Genomic DNA, 13,490 nt, shown 5'->3' with positions numbered 1-13,490 from the left:
TCACGTTATGTGACGAGGGGCAGATGGCAGGCCCAGACCCCTTCTAGAGGCTGAGGGAGGATAGAGATCAGCTTCATACAAAGGATGAGCGTCAAGGGGACAGAAGGACAGAGGGCAGGGGCCTCGGGAAGGAGGAAGAGCCCCCATCACCGAGTGTATTCAAACAGGGCACAAGAGCAGGTACAGACATCTCCCTGTCAGGAATGCCACCGAGTGACTGAAAGTTGGCCAGGGATGGAGGGGAGGCCAGACTCCTCGAGCAAGTGCCATAGCATGTGCATCACCATCTCTTCTGTTGCGCAGTGAAGATCAGGGTGGGGTAGCCTGATGTGTAGCCACATCTCTTTGGAAAAGCAAGCCACACTGCATGAGATTGAGCATTTTTTTTTTAATTTTTTTTTCAACGTTTATTTATTTTTGGGACAGAGAGAGACAGAGCATGAACGGGGGAGGGGCAGAGAGAGAGGGAGACACAGAATCTGAAACAGGCTCCAGGCTCTGAGCCATCAGCCCAGAGCCTGACGAGGGGCTCGAACTCACGGACCGCGAGATCGTGACCTGGCTGAAGTCGGAAGCTTAACCGACTGCGCCACCCAGGCGCCCCTGAGCATTTTGTTTTATTCACCATGGTCCCTAGAACCCGGAGCAGAGTCAATGCACAGTAAATGAATTTATTGAATCAATGAATGAATAACATAATTTTGTATCTAAATGAACTCCAGAAGGTAAGTTTTGAGAAAAATATTCCTGGCCAGTAAGAATCCTTCAGTGAAAGGCTGGCTTCTGTCCATGGTCTTCTCAATCAGGGGGCCAGTGAGGCCTGTCATTCTTCACAGAAAGACGTGTGGGATGACAGTTCCCAAAGAGTGTTATAAAGAGGGCAGACAACCCATTGACAAATCTCTCGGTGGAAGGGCCCAGCTCTGGGGGTGACACGGTCCTTTGAAGGCCAGTCTGTGGCTGGATGGTGGCAGTAGTGGAGGTACCTTTCTAAGTGCTGTAGAACGCAGGGGGCTTGCCTCTATGCCGGCGCCATGATTCTACAATAGTTCCTTTCCCAAGGCCTCATGAATGGGCCTGAGAATGACACAGGGTGTTGTGCTCCTGCCTGCAGCAGTGTTCACATCAGGTCGGATAGACACAAGTCTCCCCTTCTTTGCTGCTCTCCGTGGGCAAATGACTTAATCTCCGTAACATGGGTTTCCTCATCTGCATAATGGGTACAGTGATAGTCCTGCCTTATATGAAGGCTTGTGGTAAGGAGATCCTGTCTGTGACATGATCAGCCCAGCGCCTGGTGCTTACAGTCCGCACTCCCTGAGTGATGACTGACTGAGTGGGTATTTACTAAAAGTACCTAAAATTGCTCCTTGAGTTGCAGCAGGTACTGTTTCTCTCCTCACCGTACCTGGAGTAGTGAGCTGGCAGAGGTGAATGAGTCCACTCCCTGGTCACCACCAGAAATGCTACAGCCTAAGAAGGAGGAGAGCAGGCCAAGGTCACATGAAGGAACTTAGGAACCCCACGCTCTGGGGCCACGCCGAGCCGGCACTCAGCTCTGATAAGCAGACACTGAGCCTCCCTCAGCGGAAGCCCCTGTGTCTCTCCACGCTGGCTCACTGGCGCTTGGAGTGGGGCCCAGGGTGCAGCTGCCTTCTCATTTCCCCGTCGCCCATGAAGGGGAATCCCACCAGCCTCATTCCTTTTAAAAAATTTTTTTAATGTTTATTATTTTTGAGAGAGAGAGAGAGAGAGTGAGAGAGAGAGTGAGCGGGGGAGGGGGAGAAAGAGAGGAGGCACAGAATCCGAGGCAGGCTCCAGGCTCTGAGCTGTCAGCCCAATGCAGGGCTCAAACCCCACAAGCCGTGAGATCATGATCTGAGCTGAAGTCGGACGCTTAACCGACTAAGCCACCCAGGCGCCCCCTCCACCCGCCTTATTCCTAAGAATTTACCGATATCTCAGGACTGACAACAACCAGCCAAATCCTGCCCCCTTCAGAGTCACTGCAAACTCCTTTGGACTCACTTCCTGGAAGCCACCTTCCACGTCTGCTGCCCATTTTTGTGGATTCCTTCAGTAGGCTACGAGTCCTTCCCTTGAGAGGGATTTGATGTGTGGAAACAGCCAAAACCCACTCAAAGCTGGCTGCGGAAGGTAACGTAGGTGACTGTGTTAGACACGCCCTCACCACTAGCGAAACAGCTCGGTGGGCCTGGCCCTCCCCGCTGGCAGATGGATGTCTTAGAGAAGCAGTTTGTGAGGGTCACCCACCCACTGCAGCTGTCCTGCTTGTCCCCACTGTGGACTCTAGACCAGCCTAGCCACAGTGCCTGGCTCTGGGGGGTCCACCACCCAAACCCCTTCTAGTCATGGAACAGTAGCATCAGCCACAAAGCTCTGCCCAGCACTCCTTGAGCCGAGCCTGCGGGTTGCCTGGCTTTAGGCTGAGACCCTGTGCTGGAAAGAAAACGCTCCTGCTGCTTCTGTAGCTCTTCTCATGCATGCCAGGCCCTGATATGCCAGCCGCCACCATGAGCTCTTTGGAGCATTTTACCCACCCCTTGTAGGGCAAAACCAAAACCTGGTTCCAAACGAAGTAAGGGTCAGCCTGCAAGTCAGGACAGCCCTAATCCCCTCTGGCTTCTGACTCACAGATCAGCCCAGGATAAAAAAACCTAGCAATCTTGATGGAGGGAGCCGGCCCTGGCCGCCCCCCTTCTCCACCCTCCCATGAGTTTACTCGGGCTGCTCGGCCCCATGCCTATTCATAGACACCCCCAGGAAAGAGACTAAAACAGCCCAACTCCCTTAGGTCAGGCATGGTGGACAGAGCAGGGGCTTTGGAACCAAATGTGGGTTCAGACCCCAACTCAGTTATTTTCTGATTTTATCCCGTTGGGCAAGTTATGTAGCCTCTCTAGAGTTATGTAGCCTCATCTAGAGTTGTGGGTAATAATGATAATTCCTACCTCCCTCCGGTTGTAGTGAGAATTAAGTGAATTGATCCTTGGAAAGAGCCTAGCACATTTCCTTTCTGGCCTCTGCTCCTCTGACACGACAGTCATACCATACCCGTCAGTGACGCTGGGCCTGTGACTCCCTGAACTCTCCCACCAGCTCCACCCTCGGGTTTACTGGGTGTGGCAGCATTTCCTCCAGAAAGCCTCTGCCAGGAACTGACAGGCTTCCCATCTGCCAGAGTCCGGCTGGAGGAAACAGCCTCAGCAGGAGCTGTGCCTGGAGAGCTTCCTTCTCAAACTGGTTTGGGCAGGGTTCTTTGCTCCTGGTGCTGGGCATCCCCCTCTGGTCCAGTCAGGGGCCAGCCAGCCAGCAGGTGATGTCTGCAGACATTCAGAAAAGGAGAGTTCCAGGGGTGCCTGGGTAGCTCAGTTAGTTAAGCATCCAACTCTTAATTTTGGCTCAGGTCATGATCTCACCGTTCATGGGTTTGAGCCCCTCATCAGACTCTGCGCTGACAGTGGGGAACCTGCTTGGGATTCTCTGTCTCCTTTTCTCTCTGCCCCTCCCCAGCTCATACAGGCATGCACTCGCTTGCGTGCTCTCTCTCTCTCTCTCTCTCTTAAAAATAAACAAATAAACATTTAAAAAAGAAGAAGGAGAAGAGGAGGAAAGTTCAAAGCATTCCTCAATCACAAGGATGGATCCCAGCCTAGAAAAGAACCCTCAGCCTCTCCCTCCCCTGTATGGGGATGAGGTGTCAGACAAGAGGCGCTGGGTGAGCGAAGGCCACCTTGAGCCTGAGCTGGTGCTCTGCTTCTGCCCAGTTGCCCTTCAGAGTGTCAGGTCCAGGGGGTTTCCATTGGGTTAGGCAGGAGGAAAGGCAGGGGCTGGCTCTCAGAGGAAGAATCCTCCTCCCCCCTTGTTCCCCCTCCCTCCTCAGGGGTATCTTCTTTGAGGAAAGCCCCTCTGCTGGGTGAATGGAGTGTGGATGCACAGAGGTGGAGATACTGGGATGGCAACTTTAAAGGCTGGCATGGGCTGATTTACCACTGCGGCCTCATGGTTGAGGCAGCAACCACCTTTCTTCAGCCCCTGGGCCCTTGGTCTTGGGTCAGAAGGTAGGAAACTGGGGTAGTAAATGGCGATCTAGAAATGGCCAGTCGAGGCCCCTGTCTGGGCAGGTGATGTGCTCCAAGGACACAGGCCCTGCGGAGAGATGCAGGATGTCTTTGTCTCAGGTGTTTCCACACCCAGTGACCTGGCAACATTGGACACTTGAGTGGATGAGTATGTCTCTTAGAAACTCAGTTCTCATGATCACTCTTTAAACATGTTTTGTTTTCTTTAGAAGGAGATCTCGGAAAGGATCCCCTACTCCTAACCTTTGCCATCAAGAATTAGGCTTTGGACAAAGGAAACCTTGGTAGTTCCGTTTATCTCTGGGACCCATGGGTGTGAAGGTTTTGGCCCCAGCAGACCAGTGGCTCCAGGAGAGCCCACCAAACTTGGGACCCCATGCAGTCACCCACACTGGACCTGGGGCAGGCAATGGCCTGTCTGTGGGTTTCCCCTTCTCCTATCCCCCCATCACTGCCTCCAGCTTATTATTTTACCTTTCACATCTAGATCTGATTCATTTCAGGATATGACATGAGTTAATTTTTTTTCCATATGGATATCTAATTGCTACAGCTACGTTTATTGAAAAGATCATCTGTTCTCTACCATATTGCGATGTCACCTTTGTCATAAATTAAGTGACCTTATATGACTGGATCTATTTCTGGATTCTCTCTTCTGTTCCATTGGGCTATTTGTCAATCCTTGTGCCAGTTCCACACTGTATCAATTTTTGTACTATTATAATAAATCCTTGATATATAGTAGAGTAGTCCTTCAACCTTGTTCTTCAAGATTATCTTTAGTATTCCTGATTCTTTGTTTCTCTGTACATTGTTTGTTTTTTTTTTAATTGGCTTTTTTTTAGAGTTTATTTCTTTTGAGAGAGAGAGAGCATGAGAAGGAGAGGGGCAGAGAAAGGAGAGAGAATCCCAAGCAGGCTCCACACTGTCAGCACAGAGCCTGACAGCTCGAACTCACAAACCGTGAGATCATGACCTGAGCTGAAATCAAGAGTCGGACTCCCAAACGACTGAGCCACCCAGGTGCCCCAAAGCCTGTTTTTCTCCTTGTGTTTGTTTGTTTGTTTGTTTGTTTGTTTTTAGAGAGAGAGAGACTGTGTGAGTGGGGGAGGGGGAAAGTGGTGGGGGGAGAGAGAGAGAGACTGTGAGAGAGAGAGAGAGAGAGGGAGAGAATCTTAAGCAGGCTCCATGCTCAGTACAGAGCTGGACACAGGGCTCAATCCCAGGACCCTGGGATCATGACCTGAGTCAAAATCAAGAGTTGGACGCTCAACTGACTAAGCCATCCAGGTGCCCCCTTATGTTTCCTTGTACATTTTGTAATCAGTTTGTCAATTTCGACCAAAAGAAATATGCTGGGATGTTGACTGTGATTGAAACAAATTTGTAAGTTAATTCAGAAATAATTGGTATCTTTGTATCAATGAGTCTTCCAGTCTGTGAACATTCTTTAATATCTTTAATAATGTTTTATACTTCTCAATGTAGGGACCTTGCACATATTTGATTAGACTTATTCCTAGGTATTTGACATTTTTAATGTAAAATGGTAAATGGTATCTGAGGGATTGTTTCCATGGTAACGCTTCTGCTAGCAAATGACAAGGCTTTTTTTTTCCCCTCCTGAGGCCATTTCTCCAACTTTTGGACACCAACTGGGTATTCAACAATTCAATTCAATTCTGACACTACCTGGAGTCCGCACAGACCCCACAGGCTCAGTCCCACAAACCCCCCCCGCCCCTCCCCCCACACACATTGCAGATGCCAGTTGTGAGTCTTGGGCCACAGGTCAGGCTTGACCAACTTGCTATAGTTGAATGTTCCCATGAGCCCCTTCTCAGGTTCTATAATTTACTAAAATGGCTCATGGAACTCAGGGAGGCACTTTACTTACTATTACTCATTCTTATAAAAGATAAAACCCTTGGGCGCCTGGGTGGCTCAGTCAGTTAGGTATCTGACTTCACCTCCGATCATGATCTCCCTGTTCATGAGTTCGAGCCCCATGTCGGGCTCTCTGCTGACAGCTCAGAGCCTGGAGCCTGCTTTGGATTCTGTGTTTCCCCTCTGCCCCTCCCCTGCTTGCACTATCTCTCAAAAATAAACATTAAAAAAAATTTTTTTTATATGTACATGGAGCTGACCCCATGTACACATTTAAAATTTTATTTTCTATTTGTTTATTGTTGGTATGAAGAAATACAACTGATTTTTTTATATTGACCTTAAATTCACCTAATTCCAACAATTTGTACGTAGTCCTTTCTCGATTTTCTATGTGAACAAATCATGTTGTCCCAGATAGTGTTAGTCTCACCACACTTGGGATGAGTCTTAACAGCCTCTCTTTAGGTGGGGGTTTCCCACTAGCTCAGTGATTGGCTCTGATTATTTTATTTTATTTGGACATGATGGCCTGATTACAACAGCCATTTTCTTTCTTTCTTTCTTTCTTTCTTTCTTTCTTTCTTTCTTTCTTTCTTTCTTTCTTTAACTGTTTATTTTATTTTTTATTTTTTATTTTTTTAATTTTTTTAACGTTTATTTATTTTTGAGACAGAGAGAGACAGAGCATGAACGGGGGAGGGGCAGAGAGAGAGGGAGACACAGAATCGGAAGCAGGCTCCAGGCTCTGAGCCATCAGCCCAGAGCCCGACGCGGGGCACGAACCCACGGACCACGAGATCGTGACGCTTAACCGACTGCGCCACCCAGGCGCCCCTGTTTATTTTATTTTTGAGAGAAAGAGGGGGGAGGGGCAAACAGGGGGGTGGACAAGGATCTGAAGAGGGCTCTGTGCTGACAGCAGTGAGCCTGATGTAGGGCTCAAACTCATGAACTGTGAGATCACGACCTGAGCTGAAGTTGGATGCATAACCAACTGAGCCACCCAGGTGCCCCTGGCTCTGATTTCTGACTCTCTTCCCCCCTCCTCTAAATCCTGAGTTCAGTTCATTGCTTCCAGCTGCTCCCCACACCCACCACCACAACTCTGGGTCCTAGGACTCTGTGGTGTCCTTTTTTCTCCAGCCTTTCCTGCTGCCCCTGGGAAAAAATTTGTTCCCAGGAGGGGACCCAGGAGGGGGATACTAGAGCCATTTACTATTTGCTAAAGATGCTGTCCTTGTGCATTCCTACAGAATGCACTCGGGTGAGGCTGCAGAACTGGGGAGAGGGATGTTCTGGGGATAAAAGTATTAGCTGGCTCTTCTTCAGTTCTAGGGTGCATCCCTACATCTGCATTTAAGTTCACATAGTGAGGCAGGAAGGTGGAACCATCAGTGAAGCTAATCTAGGGACAAAGGGTCTGTCTGTGAGGCTCTAAGGACAGAACTGCTGAATAAAGACTCTGGGGGCCAAAGGCTGAGAGGCAAGAGGATGTTTTACCAAACCTCAAAGTGTCTATATCATGGAGAGGTGATGAGGTGCCCAGACCCTCAAAATTAGGTGTGGTCCCTTGACCAATGAATCTGTGAAGAAAGATATTGGACATCTTTTCCGGATTTGTATCTGCTCATATCCCAGTATCTGCAGGGCCCTGAGTTCAGAGACAGAGATTCACAGAGAGGTAACATGGCAAAAGAAGTAGCCCCTGTTCACTGGGAGGTCTGGTCGCTTAAGCCTCCCGAAGCCCCCCCCCCCCCCCCCCCCCCCCCGTGAGGCAGCCTTTATTAATAACCCTGTTTTGTAAACGAAGAGCCCTGGGACACAAATCATTTGGGTAGCTTTCTCAAAGCCTCCTCAAATTAGTGGGAGGCTCCCTACAATTCACCTGCAACTCAACAGGTCTATTTCATTCCAAAGGCTTTGGTCCTTGGGGGTCCCGCACATGTGGCTTTGTCTAGAGGGAGTATTAGGTAAGCTCCCAACATTAAGGTCCCATAAGCTGCTGACACTCCAAGAGGTGTGACATAGATTAACTCACATGTGGTGAGTTCCTCGTGGGAAAGCTGTGGCTATTCAAGCCTCCCTGCCTTTCTGAGTGGGTGCCAGCTGCCTCCCAGATCCGTGACCTCCTCCAGAGCCTGCTAAAGTGACTAGGAAAATGCTATTTCCGGAACAGGAGCCAAAAGAGAATGCCACGGCTCTGTATCCCAAATCTTTGGGGGGAGGGGTTGTTTGTTTTATATACAAGAACTTATGTTTACTGCTAACAAAAACAAAACCAATCACTACCAAAAAAGAGAGCTAGGGAAAGAGAGAAAATGGTCAGAAGCACAACACCAAATCTCTGGATAGATGAGTGATCCAAGCATTCATTTCAAGAAACAAATATGTCTGTTTCTTGAAACTTAGAAGTGGACTTTCCAGGTGGCGTTAGAGCCCCTTCAGTGTACTTGGCCCCAATAAAGAAAAAATTAAAACAAAAACAACCCCAAAACCCCACATTGAGCTGTTTTGAGCCACTTCAGGTACAAAAGTATTCAAGTGAGCCATCCTGACCAGTCTCCCTGATGGCAGGCTGGGGTCATCACTATACCCTGGGTTTCCAGGCTCCCCATCTCAAGTCTGAGTGCCCATGTCCCTGGTAGCTGTTGACATTGCTCACAGGGCCTTAGGCAAAGCCCAGATTAGCAAAGAGAAGAATGGAGGTTTGGCTACAAGTGATGTTTTACACAGAGTCCTGGGGACTCTGTCAAGGGGAAAGGCCCAAGGGTGGGGGGGGGAGTGCTTTCTTCCCTGGGGAGACCTACCCCTAGTACAGTTGTCCTCCCCCACACCAGCTGGGCCCTCAACTCAGGACCTTTCTGGAATGAGGGCCAAGCACTTGGTGACCAAGAGGGCCCTTTGGGGGTCCCTGATCCTATGACACGTGGTCCCAGACTGGATAACACGTTGGCTTTTTTATGAATGTTATTTATCACATAAACAGGGATTCTGTGGTTGAACCGTCCTGGGACAAACAGGAGTTGAATGTGATCTGAAAGAAAAAACAAAAAACTTTAACGTGCTGTTGGATTCGACTTACTAGTTTTGTTTCGGATTTTCCTTTTTATTCACAGGTGAGATTGGTTCAGCTTTTCTTTTTCTTGGACTATTCTTACCTGGTTTAAGAGTCAAGGTTGTACGTACATGTTTCATAAAATGCATTTACCTGCTTTCTTCCCCCTTTCCCCTCTTTAAATTATTGACAGTGGAATGATATTTGTAATGGGCTTTGGATCTTAGAAAAACACACCCCCAGCGTCTGCCTGCTCGGCAGGAGACTTGGCACAGACAGGCAGAGAGACAGACACCTCTTTCCCTTGTGTGTAGTCTGTGTTGGCTTGTTTCTGGCACTTTTGTTGTTTCTGGGACTGCTTTGCTGGGAGCTGGCCATTTCCCTGAGGAAGTAGGGCTGAGAGGTGAGGGAAGCCCTGGGCTGGGGGAGGGAGCACTGAGAGAGGGGTGGGGGTGGGGGTAGCACCCACCTGTGCTTCCCTGGACCAGGCTCCCATGAAGCCCCTCGCTGGAGCTCAGCCTGACCCTACCCACACAGGCACCATGTTCCGAAAGAAAAAGAAGAAACGCCCTGAGATCTCAGCCCCACAGAACTTCCAGCACCGTGTCCACACCTCCTTTGATCCCAAAGAAGGCAAGTTTGTGGGCCTCCCACCACAATGGCAGAACATCCTGGACACGCTTCGGCGACCCAAGCCCGTGGTGGACCCTTCTCGAATTACTCGGGTGCAGCTCCAGCCCATGAAGGTAAGGGAGGCGGCGGCAGGGATGGTCCTGCAGAGTCTGGCTTCTCCCAGTCCACAGAAGCCCGTGCCTGGCAAAACCACAAAGGCACCTGGAGGAACCACCTAATTACCAGCTATCGATTAGCTAGCTGTTTGCGTTCCCTGCTAATCAGCCTCACCCTGGGTGAGGATTGAATTTCCAGGGAGGAGGAGCCTGGGGCGTCCCTCTCTGCATGCAGGTTGGTAGGGTTGCCCGATGTAGCAAAGAAAAATACAGGATGCCCAGCAAAATTTGAATTTCAGATAACAATGAATAATCTTTCAGTATTAAGTGTATCCCAGGCAATATTTAGACCCGCAGCCCCTCTGGGGCTGGGGCTCCCAGACCAGGGGGACTTAGTTGGGTGGGTCAAAAAGGGCAAGAGCTTGGTAGGGGCTGGGGTCAGGGGCCCTGCCAGAGTTTGGAGGCCACAAAGCCAGTTAATGTGGAGGAGAGCCCTCGACTGGCCACTGCCTCCTCAAGAAGCTCTGTGTGTCTCCCATAAGGCCACGGATAGAGCTAGAGAATGACAGCAGACCCCAGGCAGGGTCTGGACCCTACCTCTGTGCCCCCTCGGCTCCCGAAGCTCAGATGCCCACACCACTTGGCGTGCTGACTCCCTGTCTGCCCTGCTGGACTGTGAGCCCCATGACAATAGGCCTTCTCCCTGTATTTCTGCCCCCACACAGGCCCAACCTGCTGTGGACCCTGGTGAGTGACTGAAAAATTAAGAAAAAGCTAGATGACACAGCAAGCAAGATCCTCAGGTGTTTCTCCCGAAGGCCCCTGGGAAGGCTGTCTGATCTGGTCCAGAGCCACCCCTACCTGCCATGAACTGGCTGCTCACCCACACTCTTTTCCCTCCCCTACAGACAGTGGTGCGGGGCAGCTCGGTGCCCATGGACGGCTACATATCAGGGCTGCTCAACGACATCCAGAAGTTGTCGGTCATCAGCTCCAACACCCTGCGTGGCCGCAGCCCCACCAGCCGGCGGCGGGCACAGTCCCTAGGGCTGCTGGGGGATGAACACTGGGCCGCTGACCCGGACATGTACCTGCAGAGCCCCCAGTCTGAGCGCACTGACCCCCATGGCCTCTACCTCAGCTGCAACGGGGGCACACCAGCAGGCCGCAGGCAGATGCCGTGGCCGGAGCCACAGAGCCCAAGAGTCCTACCCAACGGGCTGGCCACCAAGGCACAGTCGCTAGGCCCCACCGAGTTCCAGGGTGCCACACAGCGCTGCCTGCAGTTGGGTGCCTGCCTACAGAGCTCCCCACCCGGCGCCTCACCCCCCGCAGCCACTGGTAGGCGTGGGACCAAGGTTGCCAGGCATGGTTCCGAGGAGGCCCGGCCACAGTCCTGCCTGGTGGGCTCGGCGACTGGCAGGCCAGGCGGGGAGGGCAGCCCCAGCCCTAAGACCCAGGAGAGCAGCCTTAAGCGCAGGCTGTTCCGAAGCATGTTCCTGTCTACTCCTGCCACAGCCCCTGCGAGCAGCAGCAAGCCAGGCCCTCCCTCTCAGAGCAAGGTAGGTTGGGATGGGCCCCATCAGCAGAGCCCGGGAACCTGGTCTTCCCCACTTACGGGGTCAGGCTAGGGAGGGCATAAGGGAACACAGTGATCAAGAAGCCAGCTCAGCCTCAGCTGAGGATTCTACCCTGAACCAAGTAAGCCCTGGTCTTCCAAACCTTGGCACAGGTGAGTCAGGTTCAGGCTGGCTCATTTTCTGGGGCGGGGTGGGGGCCTCAGAAGGGCCTTTGGTACATCCCAGTTTACATTCCTGCCCTCTGCGGTGTGTCTAGATGGGCCACACTGGCAGGCAAACACCTCTAACCATAAGCCCAGACCTTTCCCCGCCCCCAGCACCCAGAGCCAGGTGCTCTGGTGCTGGGCAGGGGCAGGGTCTCTGCCTCCCTCTTGTCAGCTTCTTTCCGCCTCCGCCCCCTGCTTGCCCCAGTGCTCTCCTCAGGTCCTGCTGAGGTTCCCTGTCCAGACTTCTTCTCCCTAAGGCATCAGGAATGTTCAGGTTTAACCCCTTCTCCGGTGAGAATGCTTTCCTTCCTCCCCTTTTCCTTTAGTGGCCGTTTGAACGTTCTGTAATGATTTATTTGGAGTCCATGTGCCCTGTGAAAAGCTAGAGCAATGAGCGTGCCTGGGCCGGGGAGCAGCAGGAGAACTGACTTTTGGCGTGTGTGACAGCCTTAAATGCACATCTTTTTCCTGTGAAATAGGAAACAGTGAAGGGAACCCTAACGGTGACATTTCTTGACAGGCAGAGGAGACTGTTCTTGCCCTTAGATGTCCTGTCCGTGGTGACAGCACCAGCCTTTCTCATTAGGCAGAGTGACAAGAGGTACTCAGAGAGGGTAGGACAAGTCCCAGGTGTCTCGAATGAGTCAGGGAAGGAAACGGTGAGAGGGCCCTCGGGGTTCAGGCCTCTTGCTCCTAAAGGTTTCTGGCATCTCTAGCTCCTTCTTGAGGGCCCGGTGGAAATGAGCTCACACTGCAGCACGAGGGTGGGGAGTCAGACCTAAAAAAGTCAGACCTCCCCTCCCTGGAGGGCTTTCAGAGCAAGCCTGGCTCCTCCCATGTTGGTGGTACATGAGTGTGGTTCCAGCTAGGGGAGTGGCCTGGACCCTTAACCTTTCCAGGTCACTGGCAGCCCAAGGCATCTAGGGAAGGTTCTGGGCTTTGTGGAGTCACTGGAATGAAGGACGTGGGCTGGGCTTCCACGTGGGGTGCGGGTTTAGGGGTAGAACAAATGAGATGTGGCTTGATGTATCCATATGAGGAACATGTCTGTGAGCTGAGAGGTCTCTGGAAGGCCTGGGGAGGCCCTGGGGAGACACTTCCTTGAAAACCAAGGTGGGAGCAGGACAGTTCATGCTGCCCAAGAGGTGAGAACTGGTACTTGATCGCTCTCTGGCCTCTCGGGAGTCCTGTGGCAGGGCCTCGGGGGTTTGGGAAAAGGGGGTGTCGGGCTGGGCACTGACATGCATGTTTCTGAGCTCCTGCCAGCACCCCACAGCAGGGATCAGGCTGTCAACCCAGCCTCGGTCGGCCCGTCCATCCTACATACTTTACCAAGGATCTCCCATAGACCACCACTGCTGCATGTGGGGGGCTGTCCCCTGCACCAGAGGCAGGTGGTAGTCATCCGCAGCTTGGAGATGCCACAGTTCCAGATCCAGGGGAGTAGTTTCCTTCCAGGTACCTTGGGCATGTATTTCTAAATAAAGATTTTCAAGCCAGGCCTCTCAAAGGCAGGGCTGAGACTTCCTCTGAGCTGCTCTGGGCCATAGCTTCTCAACCCCTTCACTATTGACATTTGGAGCAGATGATCCTTTGCTATAGGGGCTTTCCTGTGCACCGTAGGATATTTAACAGCATCTCTGGCTTCTACCCACTAGATGCTGGTAGCACCTCTCAGACGGGATAACCAAAAATCCCCCCAGACATTGCCAAGTGTCCCTTGGGGGATAAAATCAGCCCCAGTTGAGAACCACTGCATCCGGCTTCCTACTCCACCCCTACAGCCCCAGGAACCACCAGACCAAACCAGCAGCCAGCCTTCCGCACCTCAGCACATCCCAGGGGCTGGCTCAGGAAGCTCACAGCAGCTGTCCATGCACTGGTGCCCTAGGAGGTCAAGCCACCAATTGTCACCTCCAGCCGGA

The 13,490-nt window shown here is 51.7% G+C and overlaps 1 protein-coding gene across 9 annotated transcripts in view; it reads left to right on the top strand.

The window, feature by feature from the left end:
• Positions 1-13,490, top strand: part of PAK6 (p21 (RAC1) activated kinase 6) — a 37,023-nt gene that overhangs the window by 15,184 nt on the left and 8,349 nt on the right. For 4 of the 9 annotated variants that reach the window (XM_045059545.1, XM_045059546.1, XM_045059547.1 and 1 more), the window contains 3 exons: positions 8,983-9,112; positions 9,589-9,797; positions 10,688-11,341. In XM_045059545.1, the coding sequence (XP_044915480.1) occupies positions 9,594-9,797; positions 10,688-11,341 (858 nt within the window). In that variant the 5' untranslated portion in view covers positions 8,983-9,112; positions 9,589-9,593. The other 5 variants (XM_023255499.2, XM_045059549.1, XM_019832682.3 and 2 more) reach the window with 3 other exon arrangements.

The sequence above is a fragment of the Felis catus genome, chromosome B3, assembly GCF_018350175.1.
Source record: "Felis catus isolate Fca126 chromosome B3, F.catus_Fca126_mat1.0, whole genome shotgun sequence".
NCBI classification, from domain to species: Eukaryota; Metazoa; Chordata; class Mammalia; order Carnivora; family Felidae; genus Felis; species Felis catus.
Note: the sequence above shows the minus strand (reverse complement) of the source record. Positions and strands in the feature narration are given on the sequence as shown.